Source organism: Anarrhichthys ocellatus, unplaced genomic scaffold (genome assembly GCF_004355925.1).
Source record: "Anarrhichthys ocellatus isolate YVR2014 unplaced genomic scaffold, GSC_Weel_1.0 scaffold84, whole genome shotgun sequence".
In the NCBI taxonomy this organism is placed as follows: Eukaryota; Metazoa; Chordata; class Actinopteri; order Perciformes; family Anarhichadidae; genus Anarrhichthys; species Anarrhichthys ocellatus.
In genome coordinates this window covers 904,576-928,897 of record NW_022280114.1, presented here as the reverse complement: position 1 = coordinate 928,897, position 24,322 = coordinate 904,576, and the positions used below count along the sequence as shown (strand labels likewise).

At 44.2% G+C, this 24,322-nt stretch overlaps 2 protein-coding genes across 6 annotated transcripts; one reads left to right on the top strand and one right to left on the bottom strand.

The window, feature by feature from the left end:
- The first annotated feature begins 1,703 nt into the window (after positions 1-1,703).
- On the top strand, positions 1,704-6,796 carry zbtb22a (zinc finger and BTB domain containing 22a). 2 transcript variants are annotated; one of them, XM_031874832.1, is made up of 4 exons: positions 1,704-2,822; positions 4,049-4,267; positions 4,366-5,143; positions 5,465-6,796. In XM_031874832.1, the coding sequence occupies exons 2-4, from the start codon at positions 4,061-4,063 to the stop codon at positions 6,565-6,567; spliced, it is 2,088 nt and encodes a 695-aa protein (XP_031730692.1). In that variant the 5' UTR covers positions 1,704-2,822; positions 4,049-4,060; the 3' UTR covers positions 6,568-6,796. The 2 variants fall into 2 exon arrangements, with proteins under 2 accessions (XP_031730692.1, XP_031730691.1); XM_031874831.1 differs by having other exon boundaries at positions 1,704-4,267.
- Positions 6,797-8,977: 2,181 nt separating this feature from the next.
- Positions 8,978-16,196, bottom strand: mbpa (myelin basic protein a). 4 transcript variants are annotated; one of them, XM_031874859.1, is made up of 7 exons: positions 15,941-16,196; positions 14,022-14,117; positions 13,545-13,571; positions 11,935-11,955; positions 10,688-10,771; positions 10,547-10,567; positions 8,978-10,116 (listed from the first exon to the last, which is right to left on the bottom strand). In XM_031874859.1, the coding sequence occupies exons 1-6, from the start codon at positions 16,043-16,045 to the stop codon at positions 10,565-10,567; spliced, it is 336 nt and encodes a 111-aa protein (XP_031730719.1). In that variant the 5' UTR covers positions 16,046-16,196; the 3' UTR covers positions 8,978-10,116; positions 10,547-10,564. The 4 variants fall into 4 exon arrangements, with proteins under 4 accessions (XP_031730719.1, XP_031730720.1, XP_031730722.1 ...); XM_031874860.1 differs by lacking the exon at positions 11,935-11,955 and having other exon boundaries at positions 15,941-16,195; XM_031874862.1 differs by lacking the exons at positions 11,935-11,955; positions 13,545-13,571 and having other exon boundaries at positions 15,941-16,192.
- Between the last annotated feature and the right edge of the window lie 8,126 nt (positions 16,197-24,322).

Genomic DNA, 24,322 nt, shown 5'->3' with positions numbered 1-24,322 from the left:
TATATATATATATATATATATATATATATATATATATATATATATAAGAAGGAAAAAAACCAACAACAGTCAGCAAACAAAAATAAAAAGCTTAGTATACAGGGGAATGAAATGATGTTCCTTCAGTGCTATGGTGATCACAATAAGAACAACAAAACGAGTACAAAGCGCAACTAACAGATCCCATTATATTCGGGAGCCTGAAGTGTCTGTATCTGTCTTTACTCTTTATGTATCTATTTATATTGATACATTACACACATGTGTTTTGTTGCCACATAAAGGAGCATTAAGACAAAAAAAAGGTCACAAAGATCCAGATCCTCAAGCTTGATGATATATTTTGTTGGACTTATGGATTTATATATGAAGCGACATTAGCGCAGCTATGCACTCTGGTGGCAAACAGAGGACGAGGTCAACACGGCCGCGTGTCATCTCTGGAGCTTTAATGATCCCTGTGGTGTAACATCCAACGATCGATTGCCTCTGACTCTAACCATGACCTCGGCACTGGGCGCTATGATGCGATGGAGGGCGTGTGTGTGTGTGTGTGTGTGTGTGAGAGGGGGAAGCTTGGGTGTGGACTGTATATGCATGCATATATAAAAAGCCTTTGTCTTAAGGAAAGGGGTCTAGGACAAGTGGGATTTTAAGGATGCTCGCACAACTTAAACTCCTTTGGAAGGACAAATAATTCCTGCACTCCACAATGTGCTGCGTCAGTTAGATTTTGTGCCGGCACCAGACTAAGAAATTCTTCGGCGGATGATTTGCACACTCACGTGATAAAAGTCGGCCTCTCCTTTCCCCCTGAAGTACCATTGGACTGTGGCGGTCCCGGTCACCTCACTCCTCCTCTTGCAGGAGAGGCAGCCCAGTTTGAAGCCCTTGCCCGCGACCGCCTCCGTGTCAGAGTCCGGCTCTGCACAGGCCCCACGGCAGTATGCTGCAAAAAAAAAAAGAAGAAAAAAAAAAAGGGACAAACACTCACTACTTTGGCTACAACACGATGCAGCAACACATCACGAAGGCCACAGGTAATCGGCTCAACTCACCAAACATGCTGCAGAGGAGAGCAAGGAGCAGGAGGTTTGATACTGCCATGTCAACTGGATGTCAACTGGATGTTGGAGGAGCCTCAAAAAAAGTACCAACTTTAACAGCAGCACTCCTGGTGTGGAGCTCCAAAAGACTTGTTGTTGGAAATTTAAATGATTGTCAGGACACTCGTAAACTGACCTCAGATTTTGTTGTTATTGAACGGAGGCAGTTACTGCATCAGCTAAACATGCATTGTAAAGCCAGCAACAGTTACACCCTATTGGTTGCAGAATTTCTGTTTTTGCCAACAAATTATTGATGATTTAGACACAGCCCCCTACTGTCTCTCTATAACTGGTGCATTCCAGTGGTGGTTTTCTTTCCGCTTTTAATTATCCAGCAGCATATGAAACAATCCGGATATCTGACTCTCAGTGTTCACCCAGATCAACAGCCTGAGATTTGATTATCTTCTTTTCCCCTGAGGTCTTAATGTGAGATGCACAGAGCAACCATTAGACCTGCCTGGGGCCACATGCTCTGCTTCTCTTGTGTTTGCACAACTGCAGGGTATGCACACAGATTAGGTGTGTTTATATAATGTGCCACACGCAAACTACTGACTGGACGTCTGCAATACACTCACACGCCAGTGCATATATAATGGCTTTGCATGCTCTGTGATCTACCTTTTACAGGCTACGCGCTACCAAAAGGCCTATTAAATACAGACAATACAGATCTAATGGCCAATTCTTATCCTTAATCGGATCACTGAAATCAGAGCCTACTGTCCTGAAATAGAGGCATCCTCTCCTCGAGTCGTCTCCTCGGAGAAGAAGAAGAAGAAAAAAATCCTGTCCTCCCCTGCGATGACAGCTGAATGATGGAGACACTTTGTATTTTCGCCTATCTACTGACCCCCGCGCTCGTAGAAGAGATGCTTCGCTCGTGCATGCATTGCGGATAAAACTGCATGTGGTGCATGAAAAGACGCGAGCCCTCCCAAAGAAAAAAGAGAAGCTAATCTATTAGATGCGCCCTGTGCCTGTTAACGGTGCGCCTTTCTTCCTGCGCCACAGCGGCACCTCTGTCGCTCGTCCCAGGAAGCTGCAGATGCACTGCGGTAAAAAAAACAAACAACGTCCGTGCGTGGCTGAGCACAACCAGTATGTGACGACTGTTTGAGCTTATGCCCCGCTGTTTTTAAACTGAAACTAGTTTAGCTCTGTCCGAGGGGGCACCGCAGGGGCTTCACTGAGCGTTTATAGCGCGTTTAATGAGCAACAAAGGGCTTGGGGTAGTTACTATTAGGGTGAACTGGCCCTTTAACTGGGCTCCAGTGGGCGGGGTTAGTTATGCTAATATTTAATCTCTCTGTCAACATGGTCATTTAACGCCGTATCAGTCAATAACTGCCCGTGCAGTTGTGGGTTCAGCTTTTATAATAATTAGATAATAATGCAGCTGAAGCGCGGGTTTTAGCTGCTGACCAGTGTGATGGCATTTCACAACAATTCAACTCTAACACCAAACACCCACTAACGTTGTGTGTGAGGAGTGCCGATGCTGTTTTGTCAACCAGCTAGCATCAGCTACGCCTACGGGCAAGCTGCTGTTAGCATTTACGAGCTTGTTTTTATTTTTATTTTTTACACAAACGAGCGACGTTAACGTCATTTTGTATCTGGAATTCGCGAATAATAATGTTGTGCTACAAATAGCCAGCGACGCGCTCTATAAAAGTAAAAAAAGTTCGACATACCGACATATCAAAGGTAAAGTAACTAAGCTAACGTTAACTGCTAGCTAGCTAACGTGTGAGCTAATCAATGCTGGTCAGCTCACTTTACACGCTAACGCAGACATGAGCGAATGCACACCGTGACCAGACCACATGTTGGTAATAGTGCTTTTTAACGACAACCGTTTATGTGACGGACCATGTGAGAGCTCGCAGTAGCTAACATTAGCGAGCTAACAGTAGATGTGGTAGTGATCATCAGGTGGAAGCTCCTGCATTTCTGATCACAAATCAATATCTTTATCGACAGCCTGCCCATCTGAGGACGGGGCTCAAACAATCGATCAATTATGTTAAACGTTAGCTACACGGTCGATTGACAAGTGAATGAAAAAGTTTGAAAAATGCGTTAATTTACAATTAAAGCATTTTAAAGGGTGATGAATTAATTGTTACGGTTTGTTTTCCAGCTACTGTTCCAGCTTCACAGTTGTGAGGATTTACTGCTTTTTGTGTTTATTTGACAGTGAGCTGTTTAGGTATTGTTAGTGTTACTTGGGAAAACCATCAATTTGATGATACTCGTTTTGTCCAAATAACGAAAAGATTCAACATACTTTCATATAAGACAATCTAAAGCAGTAAATATTCACTTCTGCGAGGCTGAATCCAGTCAGTTTAGTTTTATATTTGCTTGAAAATGCAATTACTCCATTATTAAAATAGTTTCAGAAGAACTTTCTCTTGATCAACTAATTGATTAGTTGACTAGTTATTTCAGCTCTGTAATTGCTGTCGAGATAAAATACATTCACCTCACTGAGAATGTTGCAATGAAGAAACTGCCTCAGTTTATTGTAGTTTAAATGTCGATGTCACTGCTATTGTTTTCCATTTAGTTGAGTTCTGTCTTGGATCTGGATGTGTTGTCCTGTTGCCTTCAGTAACATGCTGAGATGTGCATGTACTTGTATTGTAAATGTTTTATGATCAATAAATAAAATCAACACATATTGTAATTTAAACGTTCCTCGATACAAAGGACACATTCCTCAAAATATTATACCCAACAAAAAATAAACACTGAAGATAAACATACCACACGCAAGGAAAGTGTAACAGCAGCAAAGGGAAGTACAAGAACAGATGTATAGATAAGTAACTACAATAAAAACTACAGTAGATGCACATCTACTGCATTGAGACAAAATATTGAAAATAATCGATTTTCACTTTGTAAAGTGTTATTCTTCTCTCTAGTTTTGTGAGACCATGGATGCCACCTGCAGTGCTTCTGCTGCTCCAGCTGGTTTGACTGTCCAGGTGTGCTTCCCTGGTGCCCGTGCTGCCGTCTTGGACAATCTGAACCGGCAGCGAGAGGAAGGAAGACTGTGTGACCTCTCCATCCAGGTGCAGGGGCAAGTGTTCAGGGCCCACCGCTGTGTGCTCGCTGCATCCTCGCCTTACTTTCACGACCAGGTGGGCCAGGTTCATTCATTTACAATAAGGTTGTCGATGCTTTCACTCAGCCCCAATATTTCAAAACTCGGTACGTCTTCTCTGCTGTCTCTCGACAGGTGTTGCTGAAGAATGTTACGACTGTTTCCCTCCCCTCGGTTATGGACCCGGTGGCCTTCGAGAGTGTGCTGAGCTCGGCCTACACGGGCCAGCTGAGCATCGTGCACGATGACATCGTGAACTACGTCACCGTGGCCAGTTTCCTCCAGATGTGGCACATCGTGGACAAATGCACAGAGATCCTGAAGAGGCCCCGGCCCCCACCAGAAGTCAGCCCTGGGGAGGCCGCCGCCGCAGCAGCTCACCCCGGCACCGCGTCCCGCCAGCAGTCCCCGAGCAGCACCGACTGCTTGTACCTGGAAAGGGAGGGAAGAAGGAAGGAGAGGAAGCCGGATGCCCTGCCCCCCTTAGCCACGTGGAGACGTCCGCAGCAGTTCCCCAGATGGGGGCGACCACGGCCCCCATCGACCCAGCACTTGGCCGACTCCCAACTGGACACCCTGGCTGGCTATGCGGAGGGTGATTACGCCAACTGCGAGGAGGCGTGGGTATCAGGCCACACCAAAACCGGCCACTTTGCTCTCGATGGACTGGGCTACAATGGCCGGTACCACGGGGGGTTCCCCAGTGGCGAGGCGCTAAAGCAGAAGGTCAGGTTTCAACAGCGGGGAGTGCTGCCGAGCAGCGACAGGCTGCTTGATAAGAATAGAGAGAGCGGGGATAGTGATGAGACGCAAGAGAAGAGGAGGAAGGAGAAAAGAGAGATGGAGGCAGACGAGGGAGTCAGAGAAGCAGCGGTGCAGAAGAAGGGGGGCTTTGCACAAATGGGGCACTGCGGTAGGATTCAAAGACCTCATTTCACTTCAACCACATATAATTCTAACATACATATATAGTTCTTTACCTAAGAGGAATGTCGCCGTAGGAAAGAGGGTCACTTCTTCAAACTAGGTCACTTGTGTGGTAGAAATGTGAAATTATTTAGGCATTGGTTTAGAGATTTTGATGCTGACTAGCACATTTAGTCCAGTGTCACCTAAGAAGGTATTGAGATGAGATACACAGCCATATAGTGTGTCTGTTCCTATATGTGTTACACGTGTTACTTCTCCTTGTGCTGTGTGTGGCTTTGATCTTGTTTTTATATTTATTCTGCAGACTTCCGCCCAGTTTCAGATGAGAGTGTAGGACAAGCCACAGGGAAGGCGAGTGTGGAGGAGATCAAGGACAAAGTGCAGAGAACTTTGGCAGGAAGAGACCCCTCCTCAGACCTGACCGGCGGTCATGCTTGCCAAACAGGTGTTCCGGGCCCCTCCTGTCCCGTCTCAGCCCGGCCTCAGTGGCAGACAGGTCCCTGGTCTCAACAAGAGCAGAGGCCTCAGGACGGAGGGGGCGGCAGCTGCAGTAAAGACGAGGATGAAGGTGACGAGCAGGAGGACGCAGACTTTGAATGTTTCACGGAAGGGACGTTTAGCCGAGGCACATATGACGAGATCCAAGATGGCACGGGACAGGTTTCCCAGAGGCCTTTAGTGCCCGTGTCCCCCGACTTCACCATGGCGGGATCAGAGGTGAGCTGGCCCTCCACCAGCGCGGGACAGAGTAGCTCGTCAACCCCCACCTCAAGCCGCCTCCTGTCTCCATCGTCTGCTGCATTTCCACCGCCCTCTTCGCCCCCGACGCCGTCTTCGTCCTCCTCGGTGTCCCTCGCCGGCGCCCCCTACACGGGCAAAGTCCACTTCTGCCACTGCGGCAAAGCCTACACCCTGAAGAGCATGCGTGACCGGCACGTGAAGATGCAGCACCTCAACCTACGGCCCTTCGGCTGTCCTGTTTGCACAAAGTCCTTCAAGATGAAGCACCATCTGACCAAGCACCTTAAGACTCACGGAGGGCTGCGGCCCTACGAGTGTGGCCTGTGTGGGAAGAAAGTCATTTGGAGGGACAGCTTCCTCAGGCATCAGGTCCGATGCGAGAGACTCGCCTCCAGCTCCTCAGCCAACGGCAACGAGACCGCACCTGCAGCGGACGTCGACGACAGCTTCGGTTATGGATTTGAGGACAGCGAGGCTTTTCTCGCGACGGGAGGACAAGTGAAAGTCGAGGAGGTGGATTTTCGCGGGGAGATGGAGGACGGGATGCGTGGCCTCCTGGGCAGCGTGTCTGGGATTGTGGACGAGCTCAGAACTCAGTCGCAAAACTTGGACGCCGGTAGTCATGTTTTTAAAGAGGAGGCGAGTGAGAGCTTTAGCGGAAATTAAACGTTAACGTGTAAATTGTGTGCGCACAAATACACACGATGACTGTTCTTTTCATGCCATGGATGTTTTGACAAAAAAAAAAGGAACAATCCTATGCTTTTATCAAGTGGCCCTTTTTAATTTGTGCAGTGCCACATAGCCTCAGTTCTTGTTAAGTGATGCTGTAAACTGTACATCTGTGTTGTAAATGTACCTCTTGGGCCCGATTAAAGTTCATTTGTATTTTGCACATAAATTATTTACATTGATCTGAATTAGAAAATAAATACAAGGGCATAACATTTGTTTTTCTGCGACACATTGATGTCTCTTCAGACTATATAGAGGAAGAAAATCTCAGTATGTGTGGTAATAACAGCATTTTAGATTTTTCTAAATGATTATGCTCATTCTAAAACATTGTGGGTTATTCTAGAACATTTAGGCTCAATGTGGGTTATTCAAGGACATTGACATTTCTTTTAAGAACTTGGGGCTGATTTTAGAGCACTGTTGGTTATTATCAGTGAGGCCTATTATATAATACCAAAACGTATTCTAAAGTACTCTGGCTCATTCTAGAACAGTCTGGCTCATACCAGAACGGTTCCTTTGCAGCACAACGGTGAAGCACCAGAGGTCTCTCTTGCTCAACGCTACAGAATCCCTTTCCTGTGATCAAACTGTACAAAAGCTCCTCACTGTGTTTGAAGGAAGCATCCTCCATTAATTCCATTAAAGACCCAGAGATGCTGAAAGATGACGAGCCAGTGAATGGGACTCATTTAATGTAATCGGGTGCATTTAGCAGCCCTTACACATTCCCGTCAATGGCAAACATGAGGTTGTGACCATCACCAAAGAGCAACTGTATCATGAGGAACAAGTTATTACATACTGTAATGCACTCCATATATAGCCAGTTAAATTAGATTACATTTGTGGGGCAATTTTTCCTATACTAGACGTCTCTGTGACCAGAATCAGTGCAGGGGCAAACCATACTCGAAGCCTCACGGTATATTTAGTTGTTGCTGTGAATGCTAAAATGCGTCAAATACATAGAAATTGCCTGTGTGATGTGGGTTTCGTGCCACTGAGCTAATTATTGCAGGAACACTGCACGCAGGGCAGATGGACCTCCTTGCTAATTGTGATCTTAGGGGCAGATGTGATGTCCTCGAAAAGTTCGATCTCAGCATTATGTCTAATGATGTGAAACATTGGTTTTCCCACCTCTGAGCGTCATCTTTGTTCGGTGTTACTGCAGGACTTAAATGAGATCTGTTTTTTTTTCAGTTCGTACAACACCTTGATACAGGGATTACTGGCTGAGGTGGATGATTGGCCTCCAGAGGGTTTTTTCGAGAGTATGCGTGAGTGTTCAGTTATGGATCGTGGGTTGAGTTTGGGGCTGATACACACTTTCTGTTTCCCCTCTTCACTTATTCAGCTGCTCAGTAAACCTTGAAGCCGGTTGCAGTCTCTGCTGTGATCTTGGTTACAAACATCAAGGTACCATTTATAGGGTCGAACTGAGTATTTCTTGTAATATTAAAGCATTTCACCTCTAATACTGGGTCCATACACTCTAAATGTACAGTCATCAGTTCAAGAAAATGGGGGGACATTCCAAAGTGGGAAGACAAGGCAAGGGTGCAAACTGTTTTCTCATTTTTGCCACTTTGGATTTATCGGAATAAACTATCAAAACATACTTGGACCACGGATGTACTAATGACAAGGCCTCTGGGCAGCTCTACTTCTTCGTCCCCTCATGTTGGACTGAGGACATGTTGGACTCTACAGCGACTCACTATCGCCTCTCGAGGTACAAGTGGTATTACAAGACGGGCCGGAGCTAACTGGTTAGCATGCTCATGCAACACAATACATAGACGTGACGTCAAAACTGTAACGTCTTCGCATTCTGTTCATGTTGTTAGCTCATTTTTTGGGATGTTTGAAAATTAAGTTCTGTCAAGATTTTTAACATTGCAACTTTAAAGGAATAGTTCAACATTTTGGGTGATTCTTGCTAAGAGAAGCTCGACACACCTCAAGTCTGTGCGGCATAAAAGGGCTGGAGCCAGTGGGTTAGGCTAGCTTAGCATAAAGACAGCTGGCCTGGCTCCACTTTGGCACACAGCCCCCCTGCAAAACGACAAGTCTTGGTTTTTACACTTTGGTTTTTATACGGCTGACAAACAAGTTACTAACTTGATGCTTGGTGAGTTGCTGGTAGGCAGATTTGTCCAGTGTTTGTATTCTTAATGCTAAGCTAAGCTAAGCTAATCGTCTTCTGTGTCCAGCCAAGGCTAACTAAAAGTGAATGAGACATACAGTAAATGTGTCTCATTCTATTTTGGCTTAAAAGATCCATAAAAAGGGAAACAAATGTAAGTATGATCCAATGAAGACAGCAAAATTGTCAGATTTCAAAACATTTAATAGCTGAGAGAAGAAGTAACATGTTTATTTTTAGTTAGGCTGAACAAAGGAAACATAACAGTCCTGTAGCAACACCACATCAGCAAAAAAACAACACTTTTACAGTACTGACCATCCCGTTAAAGTGAACATACAAACAGAGCATGTACAAATGAGAGTGGCGATGTCATTTATCAAGAACAAAATGAAACTACGCATCAGGACATTTTAATTCAACATTCAGTACTCCTCCTTCCACCTCGGGTGCTTCTGCTTTCAACCTTTGAACCACTTACTGTCTGACCATCAGATAAACCCAACTGGTGTCTGTCGTTAAAACTTCAAACCTAATTTAAGATGCAACCAGATAACTCACAATAAACGAGATCCATGCAAAAGATACAGTATAGAAAAGAGAGCGTTCTTTGGTTATGGAACAGTGCATTTGAAAAGGGCATTTTTATTCATTTGTTTTTGGAATGACATCATACTGTACATCTTCATTAATTACACTAAGGCACAATGAAACAAATACAGATAATATTAGAGTTCATATACTGCAGGTTTCCAGTTGTGTTTTCAAATGCTTTGCGACAAACGTTCCACTCGAGCACAAACAGACCACTCTCCGCTTAGGGTTTCACGTGTGGAATTTGGGATGTGAGTTGGGTTTCTAGAAAGCAGCGAGACACACAAACGTGCCACTCGTCTACAAAACGCACATGACGGGAGACAAATAGAAAAAGCAAACATCTGCCGGGGACAGCTGGACACTAGCACCATCGGACCAATATACTCGTAGGGATGGGGGATGTTTTACTAAAAGCATGACCAAACCTCTTCTAAACAGCGAGACGAGCTATATCCGTGGAAGTAGGATTAGAACAGAGACAGGCCTGGTGACAACTTGCAAACCCTGGAGTGTGGATTTTTTTTACACTCTGTCAATGTCACCGTCGAAACACACAGGAGGGTTTGTGTTAGTGGGTTAGCATTTCTTGAGGTTGTGAGTCCGCCGCTTGGTCCCCTCCTTCATCTTGTCCCGTCGGCGTTGGCGTCGGATCTGCGGCCTGGTCCTCAGTGGAGAGCTTAGAAGATGGTGCTCCAGCGTTTTGGGGGTGGACGGGACTTGGTTTCTCCCTGGAGAGAAGAAGGAGGGGGAGGAGGAGGAGGAGGAGGGTGAGGTGGCTGAGAGAAAAGTGTGTTTTCCATCCCTAGAGATGGCATCTATAAGAGCAATCTGGGGTGAAGTCATTTTCAGTTAGAGCTGTGCAGAAACTTCACGAGAGATTTGATTGTCGAGTACTTCACATTTATTGGGATTTCTAGGAGATCAACCACACTGACAATGAACCCCTCACAAAAGTCGAAGTGGAGGGTATTTGCAGAAATGAATGAACAGTTGTGTGAGAAATGCAATATCTGGGTTTACGTGTCGGTGTCACTGCGAAAATGAGAAATGTCGCTCCTTAAGCTGGTTAGTTTATTATGATGACAGGCTGCTGTGAACGCGTGCTGATGAATGAAACTGAAATGGTGAATCATTATACTGTATTTATTCATTACTCACTGGTCTCTGGTGAGAGCATCACTGTTGCATTTGAGGGCAAACACAGACAGGAAACAGTGTTTTATGAAGCCCAGTCTTACAGGTAGAAACAGGAAGTATATTTGAGTGAAACAAGGGGGGGCGAACATGCAGTAAGCTCACCAGGTTGAAGATCTTGGACAGTGTGCTTTGGTCTCTGCGTCTCCTGACCGGCGACTTTGCGCTCTCGGCACGCGGTGACGAGGCCTAGAAAAAGACGCTCTGTAAGCACGGGTGGAGACCTGGAAGCAGGGCCTGAAAGCACGTTTGCTGCTCTGTCATTGCGTAACCTTTAACCAGACGTTTTAATCCACTTTACATTGATGGCCTTCTTCTCTTTCAAGATGAGACACATTTTGTCTCATCAGAGCAATCGGAGACATCCCACTACTTTTTAAAATCTTACAGGGGGCACAATTATTGCTGTTGAATTTAAAAAAACATATATCCACACATTTTCAAAAATGAAGAAAAGACTCAGTGGTCCCTGTTCTTCCATCTGCTATTAAATAATATGTTCGAGTCGTGGAGTGGGTGGGGGGGGCATGAAGACGTGACAGGAACCAGACTCGGATAATGGCAACCTTCAGGGGGGAAAGAAAATGGACGACAAGGACGAGGTGAGGTCAGCGTTGAACTGACCCACACAGAGGACACGGGTCCTTAATCACCATCCAATCACACACACATATGACATGGCTGTCCCAGGGTCGCCTGACAGATGGGAGGACACAAAGAAGGTGGGAAGCCACAACAGATGGATCGGTGAGTCATCTCTTGGCACAGAGCGGGTGGAGGTGTTACAGAGAAATAGAGGTGTGAGGGAGGAGGAAGAGGAGGAGGAGGAGGATGCAGGCCAAGAGGTCCTGAGAGAAAATGTTTACCGGTTGTGGTTCATAAATAGTCGAGCAGTTTCAAAGTCATCCAGAGGCAGTGATTCGCTCTGGATTGAAGCAAAGAAGAATTTATTGCAACGTCATGAATTTACCAACGAGCCAATACTCTCTTTGACTGATCAACCGAATGAGAGGGATTTTCCCGCGGCACCCGTCAAGAGTGAGCTTGGCCTTCCAGCTGCTGTATGCAGATGCTGGCGAATCAGCTTTTTGTACACGTCTTGAATCGATGCGCTCGGCTTTAAAAGATATTTCTCTCCAAGGAGGAAAAAGCACACAGTGGGGAGAGAGACACAGGACGAGCGTGGAGGTTAGGTAACGGGTGCGCTGCAGACAAAGAGCTCTCTACAGACAGACTTAAATGGGATCATTGCGCGCCTACACAATCTCACACACACACACACACACACACACAAAGAGGTGAGGTCAGAAATGGGGCTTTTGTTCGATTCGAGAAGGGAAGTTGTGACGTACCAAGCCCAGGGCGTCTCTCCACTGGACATGAAAAAGAAACAGACAGTGACATGATGAGATGAGATACAGTGAGCGGACTGTAGTGGAACCTGCGTCCGCCTCATCTGAGAATCATCCAGTTAAAGATATTAAATGGCAAGATTAGCAGTGATGTGGTGGTATATTAGAGTACAAAATGGGTGATCACTGACCATCACCAACATAGGTTGACACTTTCTTTTCTTTTTTAAATACATTTAGCCAACTCACTCTGGAGTCGACCCCAATGGTCCCCAACATTTTGGTTTGTGACCCCTTAAAATGAAGCTTGAGTGGTTGCACAGAAAGAGTGACGTCCCCCCTAACACTCCCCTCCATCTACAACTTAAGAGTGTGTAGAAATTGTAGCCACGCTAGCAGTGTGAAATGCCTTAACAACTTTGGAATGTATTGTAAATAAAATTTGGTAAAGACATTCATGGTCCCCGGAGGATGAAACTCTCCTGACTTTTTATTTCGTGTCACCAACAGGGTGAAGTGAATCAGTGGCTAATACTACCATTCCAGTGCTTCAGATGGGCCAAACTGCACCAACCGAAAGTGAAGTTGTGGATTGAAACAAAACGACTTTAGGTGTAGGAATCAAAATTACTTGGTTAGGTTTGAGAAAAGATCGTGGTTTGGATTCAAACAAGTGCTACGTAAGTTTCGTAACAAAAGTACAGTAAAATAAGTCAACTTTTACTTATTTTACTGTACTTTTGTACACTTGGTTTCAAGTGTTTTGCAGCCGTCTGTTCATAAATAGTTTTGATGCGAAATATTCGCAAACCATTATTTCTCGTTTTTTGTGTAGTTTATTCGTCCCGCCCCCCCCCCGGTGTGTAAATGCCTTTACATTTAAAGTTCATTTTCCCTACAGGATGAATCCTGATGAGTTCAGTGATCCCTGGAAACTCCTTCTAGCGCCGTCATCTGGTCAACGTTTCAGTTTGTCCAATACTTTGGTTTATGTCAAAGAAAAACTGATGACGTTCCAATCACTCGCTGTAATTGCAGCGAGTATACAGGCTATAGGATTTAGTGCTCATTAGCAAATGTTAGCATGCTAGCACACAAGATTGTGAACATGCATTACACTTGCTGAACACCAGCATGTTAGCCATTTAGCTCACTGCACCACGAGCATAAATGATTTTGATGGCATGAGTTTTTGACACGACAATATCGGTGGGCATTAGTGCACTAGTTCATTTGTTTTCTTAAGTGTGTTGGGTCGGATCCACTCGGGGGCGGGGCTAACGGCTTGCGGCTTGCGATGCTGTCTGACGTCTAATGTGATGCTCCCACTGGGTGGTGCCGAAGTTATAAACTCTCACACATAATGGCTCAAAGGTATCCAATGAAACCCTAAGTGGATCTCGAATAAAACGCTGAAAACAAAACGTCATTCAAAAAATGCAGTTGAAATTGGATGTTGAGAAATATGATGGCGAGCAAAATAGAGAAGGAAAGTCATGTCTAAAAAAGTGATCAGAAGTGAATGATCAATGCATCTCTGCATCTTCACCCTGCGGCTACACCTCTGGAATGATCAACAGAACAGATGTTGTGAAGAAAATGAGACTCACCCTGGATTTAGGACGAGGAGAGGACACCTGAGAGCAGACACCAAGCAACAACAACAACAACAACAACAGAGTGACTGATAGAACAACAATCATCAACAAATGTTTGAGCTGCTGATTGAAACTTCCCCCACTTCCTGTTCTTATTTTTCATCTTCATCAGTATGTAAATGAAGGAGTCATGCAGCTTTGTAATCAGTGAGGGAGCCGAGGGAAGCAGTTTAGCTTTGAAAACGCTGCCGCTCTATTGATGCCAAGAGTCTGAGCCAAAGTAAATTAAAAGAAGACAGTCACGCGGTATAAGTTGGAGGAAAATGATTTTGTTCTGTGTTGTGGGTTATGCCACTCATAGCAGTCTCAGAGTAATACATGAACATCTTAAAACTGAATACAAAATTTGACTAAAGGCGAGGATGTTAGCATGGAGCAACAAAGCTGACTGCATGTACAACATGAAACCATTTAATCAAAGAAACTCACAAAGCTCCTGAAGAAATGCACCACAGCATTTTCATTGGTCCGGCGGCGAGCGGAGGATTGCTGGGGTGAGGTGGCCAGGTGACCCCGGAACGAACCCTGTGAGGATCAACAGAGGTCAAGTAACTGCATCTGTTTGGTAACAAAATCAAAGTGAAACAGAATATTTGAGCGGTGTACAAATACATGAGTGATTTAAATCAAATCCTGTGCATTTGATTGGAGCGTTAAAAAGTAGGCGTGATTCGAATCTTGTGTGATACGGAGCGACAGAGGACTGTGGATCCACACACACCTCACTTGTTGCTAAAAGCTGCAGATTGATTTATGGATGGATTTTTGCAAAATATTATTGGTTGAAATTGGACGGCACTGGTTAACGTAAGCGTACGTCATATTGTTTTATTATTTAGAAGTAAAAGATGATTACATTTTGATGCCCTGGGGATGTGATCTAAAAGGGTCAAAACAGGCATTTTTCATTTCATCTCGACTTTTAAGCGCCATGTATACTCAACAGCATTGTCAAGTATTTTTTTATGAATCATGAGGGAGTAGCGTGGTGTGAGCTTGAAAAGACGTCAGTCATCTTGCCATAAACCTAATGTGATAATTACAGTAATTATAGCAATTTCACATCTCACAATATACAGAAAAACGAGATTGCAATCATGTGAGATGACAGGAAATCTGCAAATTGAATCAATTAGAGGCAATTAAAATACTAGAAGGAAAAAGTATGAAAGGTTTACAGAGTGAAGGAGAGTAGTCGACTATAGTGTGATATCAGGTCCATCAGTTTGTAGCTGGCTGACACACAACCTCCTGAACAGTCTCACACATCTGACAAAAAAATACATTAATGTCTCTTCCTCTAATTCACATGTATTTGTTTTGCTATGTTCAGTTTCAGCCTAAAAAGATCCCTTTCATAGATACCCATCTTTGTGGCTTTATTTTGGTGCAGGAAAGAAAGCCTGCACCATATGAGGGAAAGATCCAAGCTCAGACAATAAAGCGCGCAACAAATCCACAAAACCGGAGACACTTGGATGTCAGATGAAAAGGAGCGCGGTGCTGCATGAGGTCTGACTGCCGAGGGCCCCTCCCATCACAGAGAGTCCAGTCTTGAAGTTGAAAGAGTTTTTTTTCTCTATTTGCAGCTCAGGGCCAGGCTGACATTACAAACTGCATTATTTCTTTAACGTAGTGTACTGTGTACGTTTACTTACAAATTGGAAGAGAACAAGATAACAGCACAGGTGAGCTCGGTTGGAAATAAATCTTCCAGCCATAAAAACAACTGCTCTGAACATGAATTCATTTTTCCAATGACATTGAAATCATCATGTTTCTCACTAAATATAGTGCAGGCCTGGTGGACTTCTGCCTCTATATTAAAACTCAGGCCCAAGATAAGGCAATCGCCGATACACATCTCAATTAAGGAGCGTCTGGTCAGTGAGCCATCAGGGCTCCTCTCTCCTTCAAGCAACTACTGTCAACATCTTTTATTGATTTGTATTAAAAGTCTCCTGGAAGCTTTGGAGTCGAGCTGAAGGAGATAAGAGATGTACTGCAAACCCTGATTTAGATTTGTTTTGTGTGTATTTCTTAATGGGTTGTGAACATTTCCCTGCTACTTAAATGTCTACAAACCCAGTGGATAATCTCTAAAAATGTATTTTTTCATTGCTTTTCCTAATTCATTAATGTTGTGGATGACTATATGATGATGAAGACGAAATGATTCACTCTTGAATTACTAACAAATGTTCGAAGAACAAAAAACAAGTACAATATAGCGCAGCATTGCAGTGCAATGAGGTTCTAACATTAAGTTAAAGTTTTAAGAAGCAGAGAAGTTCTGGAAGAAGAAACACCCAGAACCATCCTTTTGATGCAGATGCATGGACGCTCACCTTGCTCCTTTTCTTTTTGTCTCCTCCAAAGAACTTTGTAATCTGGTCCATGAGACCAGGGTTCTTCTTTTTCCTGCTGAGCCCTGAGGTGCTTGCCGTCGCCATGCCGGTGGTTGCTGAGGTTGGGTCGGGTCAGGTCGTCCTCTCTCTGTCTACTCAGTAGTCCTCTTCCAAGCCGGTCCTCAGCCCACAGTGCCAAACACTCGGCTCTGCTGCTCCTTCAGGGTGGCTCGCTGGTCCTCTGACGTGCCGGGGGGCCGTCTTTGAAGGTGTCGCCCCCTCCGGTCGCAGGGCACCATGGGACATGAGGAGGGTCAGGTGTGGTGGTGGTGGGGGGTGGGGGGGGATGCTGCTGCGCCAGTGAGGTCCATGGCTCTGGCTCGGCTCCAGGCATTCTTCGGGGCTTCAGTGGCTGTGTCAGTCACTGCTGCCCTCCGCATGGGCCAGGGCCATTGTTCCTCCCCCCCCCCATCTGCTTCACCCTGGCCTCAGGGACAACAAGGGTTATCTCTGAGTCTGCACTCACACCCTGATGCAAAGCAGCCCCGCAACTCTGTGGGGCCATTGTTGAATCAGCCTCATATATCCTCTCAATGGATGGTGTTTAAATTGGATGTACAGTCACCCAGTTTAACATAAGGAGAGGCCCGGAAGACAAGAAAATCTTCTTGTGTGGAAACCTGTGGACACGGGCCAAGTATCTGTGTCTGATACAATAAAGTTGTGGTGACTTTGCATGTTCGGATTTTCTGAATGTTTGTGTTTTCATGTTGAAACCATTAAAATCCAAACAGTTCCAGCTATGACAGAGGTTTATGGCTAATCGAGCTTTACAGGTTAAATATTTAACTTCAATTTTTTTAAAGATTTTGCCAAACTGGAATGCAATGGCCTACCCTCTGAGACCCGGGGCTGCCGGCCCGACATTGCTGTCTTTAAGAGGCTGTAGCAGGTCAATGTTGGTACCAACCATCTCACGCTAGCTTGTCGGGAAAAAAGGCTAAATAACGCTCCAAAGTTATGCTACATTTCGATGAGGGAAAAACTGGTTCTCTGGATACTCATGAATCTTCCCTTTACAGACATGCCTACTTTATGATAATACCAACAGACAAGAAATTGCATAAATTGGGTATGACTGCAAAGCTTAGACTTCATTGTCTTTTTGTCATTTTTAAAAACTTTAAATTAAAAAAAGGCATGGACGGATGCCGGCACGAAGGGATAAAAATGACCTGTTGTGACCTCCAGGATCAGAAACTTCACAACCACAAGCTAGACAACTAGTGGATTCAGAGGATGTTTGGATTTTCTAGGTGTATTGACAATAAGGGGGTTTCTGAGCAGCTTCCAGAACTGAAGTATTTGCCATCCAATTGTCGAAACAAACAATTCTTACCGAAGGAAAAGTTTTGATACCAAATCACAGCATGGATTTCTTTTCTCTGGTGTTCCTTGAGGTAATCGTGTCCTAATCTTGTATTTTGGAGGGATTTCAGATTTAAAAAGAAAAAGTATCAATTCTCAATAAAAATGGCCATCATACACTTCCATCATATTGTTCTAAGCCTCTTATACAGTCTAAACATTTAAAAATTTGATTAGGTGGATAACCAAAACACACACACACTGCTGAGCTAAATTATTCTTCAGGTTTCCAGCTTTTAGATGATGTCCAACACTAATATGTGGGATATACTGTTGATCTGCTATCGCCCCCTAAAAATCCCCAGTTAGGGTTAAAGGTCAACATTATGTACTCATCCAAAACCTAAAATGGGCTAAACGAGTGGAGATTATTTTGTCAACTGTTTTGAAGAGCCAAAAGAATGAACTGTCATGCTCCACATTTAAACTAACATGGACAAACAATCTTAAAAGTTGGAACATCTGCAACTGAACAAACAAGTGAGTGAGAGGACCTTGAGCGAAGACTGTTTTGTACACCACTGTGTCCAAAACAGGTTTGTCAGATTTTGATTTTGAATGATCCTTTAACGTTAGACTGTGTAACTTAAGCTTTCATTTGCCATTGTACCACATTTCATCACCATGAGGTCCTGGGTGTGTTGGTTCGCCCGCAGCGGCTGCAGCAGCCAGCGAACAAAGCAGGACCTGTTGCAGGGTGAGTTGTGTCAGAAAACACCCATGCAGCATCGGAATATTAATATTTCGGAAAACAGACGACTTGTTGTTGTGGCTGATTCTCTTTTCAAGTCAGAAAGTAACTTGTAGCAATCCAAAAGAAAACTGTGTGGCAAACAGATTGATCTGTTTTCATATGACACATGAAAGCAGCACTTTAGAGGAGCAGCTGCAGAATTTCAGAAATTAGTTTTCATTCTCATATCCTGCTGCTTTTATAATGAAGCAAAAATCCAGATGAGCATAATAAGAAGAGAAAAAAATAACAATGACAAACTGAAAAAAACAGATTTAAGCTTTGACTACATTTGAGTGACAACCAAGCAGTCAGAGGTGTATTGGACTGAAATAAGCTCAGGAAATATACTCAAAATACTCAATCTAAATGAAAACACGTGGCATGCCTTCTATATCAAACAGGGTGTGAGGAGACTATAAGGAGCTATTTCCTATTTTCTCTCACTAACAAAGCACACAAGATTAAGACGTTTTCTCGGTGGATTAGATTCCGACAGACTGTTTGTTTCTGATGCAGCGTGTGAACGGCCGTACAACGTGAGACACATAACGAGTAATACTTGACCGGCTTATGGACTCTCACAGAGGGAGGCCGACCGTGTGCGCTAAACCCTCGAAATGAGATAGAAAGTGGACAATATCGTGCTCGTGTCACCAAGCTTCATTACAGGATAATGCTGGTGTAGGGTCTAATCGTGGTTTCTCTCTTTTCCAGTCCTCCCTGCTGATGTCTACATGGGCAGAGGAGATGGACATTTCTCTCCCTTCACATGAAGATGGGTTTCTTATAAGTGCATTTATTATGAGCTGATGTTAGTGGCTGCATTCCAGTTTGGTAAAAGCCACATCATTTCCTCTGAATCCAGATGATTCAGAAGAAAGTCCTCATAAAAACGGAGAAACTCGATCTTTAATATGAAAGCGGGGGAAGCTTTCATCTAAGCACACATATCACTGAAGTCTATGGAGGCATCATAGTTGCATAGTTTCCTGTACAAACACATTCAAATGGGGATGGACTCAGAGGGGGCCATGTTTGTCCACTCTGCCTCGCACACAGTGCTCCATCTGTTCATCCCGCAGGGCCGAGCCTCGGCGCAGCACCCACGGGCCTGACAGAGGTAGGGTACAGGAATGCAGAGAGTGGGCTGACCACGCTGCTTGTGCCCTCGCGTCCAGAAGAGTCTTGGATTTGTCCCCGGGGCTGGAAGGTTGAGGCCGAGCGCGGGGCAAACAATAGCGGCCATTGCCATAGAGCTGTGGGACACAAACGGGAGATATCCTTGAACCCTGACAGGAATGTCGATCTAGACCAAAGACGCCCACTCAGAAAGGCAGCTGAATATCTATCTGCTGCTGGAGGGAGAGGGAGAAAGAAAGCCTTCCTCTGTTCCATCACATGTGCACACACAGTTTGGGCTTTTCCAGTAATTGATTAAAACTCTTTTAATGACCTCTGTGAGAAAACAGATGCAGCCATCAGCATGTTTGTAAAAATATCCCAATGCCAGATTTAAAACTAGCAACTAGCGGTTCTACTGTAGAGATGCAGATGCAGGTTGGTCACCACTTTGGTCCAAATTGAAATATCTCAACATTAATTGGATGGATTGCTATGAAACTATGATAGCTGCTATGATATATTCATGGTCGCCAGAGGATGGATCTTATCAACTTTAGAGACTCTTTCTCCAGCGCCACAAGCAGGTCAGTTTTCACATATCATGTCAAATATCTCAATATCTACACAATGGATTAGGATAAAACATGGTACTGACATTCATGGTGCCCAGATGAAGAATCACAGAGGGTTTGGCGATTTTCTGACTTTTCTAATGCCACCATGAAGTTAAAACTTCTGGTCTTGAGCGAAAGGTGACGATAGCTATTAGATAGATTGCCATGAAGCTCTGCACATATATTCATTGTGCCCTGAGAATGGATCTTACCAACTTTGGAGAACCCCAGACTATTTCTCCAGCACCACAAGCAGATTGTTTTTACTTATCATGTAAAATATCTCTACATCTACAGGATGCATTAGCATACAACTTGCTACGGACATTTATGGTGCCCAGATGAAGACTCACAGAGGCTTTGGAGATCTTCCGACTTTTATAGCATCACCGTGAGGTTGATATCTGTGGTTTTGAGTGAAATGCGTCGATAGCTATTGGATGAATTGCCATGAAATTTGCCGACGTTCATATCCCCCGCAGGGTGAATTGTTGTAACTTTGTTGATCTCTTAACTTTACATCGTGTCATCAAGTCGAAATTGTACTTCATTCAATGCTTTGGTTTATAACCTAATGACCAACTAATGACCTCAACTTGCTGTGCTGTCGTCGGGAGTCTTGACGTCGGTGTGGTTTTCACGCTACATGACTGACCGGTGACAGGAGGAATCCCTGATGTGTATGTCTGGTCTCCAAACTGAAAAATTTGTGCTAAAGTTGTGTAGTGTGAACTAGACTTTAATGTTTAGTGCTGTTTAGCAGGCAAATGTTAGCATGCTAACATGCAAAACTACACGGAACACAGAAAACCTGTTAACAACATGTTAGCATTGTCATTGTGAGCATGTTAGCGTGTTGACTTTAGCATTTAGCTCGAAGTACAACTCCACAGAGCCGCTAGCATGGCTTTAGACTCCTTTCATGTCTCACTTGACGATATGTCAAAAGTGTTGAAATGTGTCAAACTTGTTTTTCAGTTACAATAAATCAGTCTGACCCTAAAAGCTGCCGTTAAACAACAACAAAGGATTGTTTTCTGTCACTCATTGACAGATTTGTTGCCACTGAAGATCTGTCTCATAAAAGCTTTATAGCCTTGAAGTCTGTAGAGAAGATCAGACAGCGTTACACAAGTTGATTGTTGAAGTGTCGAATTGCTTATTTTTCTCAAATCCAGCACGTATTGACAGGGACTCAAGGTAAAAGCAGGATTCTATGTGAAACCATGGTCAACTAACTGGCTTTAGGAGTGAAAAGCCTTTGTGTTGCTGTGTGTCTTTGTCACCCTGGATGACCTCCTCCTATCGCATCCATCCCCTGCCGTCTATAGATGACAACATAACTATGACGCTCAGGAGCTGATGTCACCATTCATTGGATGCTCAGGCCAAGAAAAGTCTCACTTCCGCCAACATCATTGTGTCTAAATTCACCTTTTGTGTTCGACAAAACAAAGAACTATTGCCTGTAAAGCCTTTAAAACTTGATGTGCTGCTGATTTTCTGACGCATTTTGTGTCTCTATTGTCTCCGAAAATTCCCATTGTTTGAACTAATAGGATCAGCCCTAAGTTGTGAATGGTTTTCTTATCCCACAGTGCGTCCTCGCAGCAAATCCTTTTGGCCGGTAAACAACTCAATGCAAATGTCTTGGTGGTCAGAAGCCAAGTGATTCCATCAACATTTGGCAGGAGCCGCCGCACAGCGCTCGGGCATAATGCTATCATTTGTTTAGCATCTCAACAATATCATTCTCTCTGGTTTCAAAGGGAGGGCCAGCTGCTGTAAATGAAGGAATGATGCAAACAGGAGATGTCTTCTGATGTTAAATGTCAGAAAAGAAGCGAAGTTCGACAGTGATGGTCTTTAATCATTTGCTTTTCTTTTAGGCATTTTCCAATTCCAATTATTTGCATTCACCTTGAGATTTTCACTTCACCATCAGATTTGGGAAAGAAAAGCATGACACACTACGAATGGATGTAATTTCAAGCCTTTTGGGGAATTATGGTTTTCATAGTCCGTCATCTTTGCAGGGCATCTGAAAAATGATCATAATTTTCTCTATAATATAATATGTCATTTTGACATAGATAGTTTATTGAGATAAATTCTTCTTTTCCTCCAGTTCCCCTCCAGATAAACACTCTCAGCTCTTTCTCTCATTGTTTGCACCGTTGGCGGCAAATTAAAGGCACAGCCGTCGCCATGTTGAGAGCCACATTGAGCCAATTCCTCAATCATAGATATTCTCTGCAGATTGAATTTAGCGTCTATAAACTAAAGATTTATTTTATCAAATGACACTAATTCCTAAAAGATAATTTTATGCGTCTCTGGTGCATCAAAATGTGTGTAATCGACTCATCATCTAATATGTCTTTCTCTTTACTCATTCTTCTGCCTCACACCTGTGAAATAATGTGCAAATGAGATTTTCTCATGCATACAGAAGTTCACAGCGTCCTTTGATTATCACCCGACAGCTTCCTATTCATTAGATCCACAGATGTGTTCTCACAAATCTCCTGCGCTGGGTCTAAAAATGGCCACACTTTTGCACCTGGTGCACCCACAGACAGTGGGTGCCGCAGGGGGGATGTTAAGTAAATCTTTTTGGCCATGATGGCTTAAATATCAGAGCTTCCTGTCATATGTGAAAACAGTAAATCCCTCCCGGGATTGGGGGCCGACCGCATCCTCGTGGTACAACCCCGCTGACTGCAACGTGTTGGTGGGCAACCAAGGTCACTGAATACAACAAGATGATTCACAGAAGTAGACTAACTGTGACAGCTCTGCCACTATTATCCTGTTTTTCCCATCTCTCACCATAATCAGTTTATTCAGCGCACCTGCCACTCCCACCTCGTCAGTTCATTTCTCTCACCTGCTCACTCCACTGCAGCCACGATCTAAACCCCAGTCACATACACACTCACTGCCAGATCTACCCGCCCGTTTGGCTCATCTTGTTCCCGCGTCTGCCTGCCCTGCCTTGCCTCGTTCTGCTGGATTTTCCCCTTCGTCTCTTGTCTTGTCCGTGGATCCCCCGTTGTGTCCTGTAAGTTTCCTGTGTTGATTTAATTTCATTAAATACCTGCTTCACGCTACTCTGTCTGGCCTGCATTGGAGTCCTCCACCACACCCCGTGACACTAACTGTAATGCATTTGTCTATGACGACTGTATCTCTGGACAGAATTGAACAAAACATCCATCAATGTCCTGTGCTGGTTCATTTGAACAGATCCGTGAGATTGGCATCCTCTGAAACAAAGTGCGTTCGCATTTTCTGTAATAACACAATTTCGCAATATTTTCAAGTCACTGTGCTGGCGATGATTTTCTAGACTCATGTGAAGTCAGTGGTGGGCCGTGCATTTTATACCTGGGCCTTCACTGCTGTCCTGCAGCTGAAACACCTCATTATGATGCTACGGTTATTTGTTTTGTGTAAAAATTAAGCTCAACACCTATAAATACATTAAGTGCAGATACATGTATATGCCGAGAGTGTGTCGCCACTCTTCTCTGACTGCAGCGCGAGGCTGCTGTGAGAGTAACTGTCTGTGAGTGCTTTGGGGCGGCTCATGGCAGCACCCGCTGCTCGTTCACGGCAGTGCAGAACGGTACGTGCTTTAAGTCAGAGTCAAAACACCAGAAAAGTCTCCAACAACACCAGAAAAGGTTGCTAGATTTGTCGCCAAGAGGGTTTGGAAAGTCGCCAGATTTAGCGAGAAAGTTGGCAACACTGACACCGGCTAAATATGTCCCCAGAGCAACATTGGACGTATAACAATAGTTCCTATCACATATAAAACCAAACAAAAATCCATTTTCATAAAAACAAGTTGTACAAATAATAATATATAAACAAGCATATTGAAGCTGCTGCAGATGTAAAAACAAAAGCAGTTCACTTACCAGAGCTGCTGTTCACTATTTAACGACAAAGTCCTCCTTTCTTTGTTAATAAAGAGTTTAATCCCACAGTTGTTCAGTACATCCGTGCGTTTTAGTTCCAGTAAGAAGTCCTTCTTGATTCATGGACGCCAGTGAAGACAGTCGAGCCTCCCCAGTTGTATTTCTGGAATAGGTTTTAATGCGTTTGAGGGCTGAAATGTCGCTCCACAGAGGAGGCAGATATTGGGATTGTCATCGCCCAACATGTCAGGCTAGCCCACTGACCAATCATGTACTTGTAGGCCAGCTAGCAGGCTCTGGCACGTCAAAGAATACGCCCAACATGTCAAACTAAAGATCTGATTGGTTGAAGACTATGACAATCAACAATATCGTCCCCATTCACTTAAACTGCACATGGATGCACTTGAGAGTCTGCAGGCCTCTGCCTCTCTTCTTACCTAGAGACACAGAGGTGAACTCTGATTGGATAAAAGCTCTACTTAAAACAAGCTGCACTGGAAGCAGAGCAACTGAGGAAGACAGTAGCTGTGCAATGAGAAAATAAGATAATGGG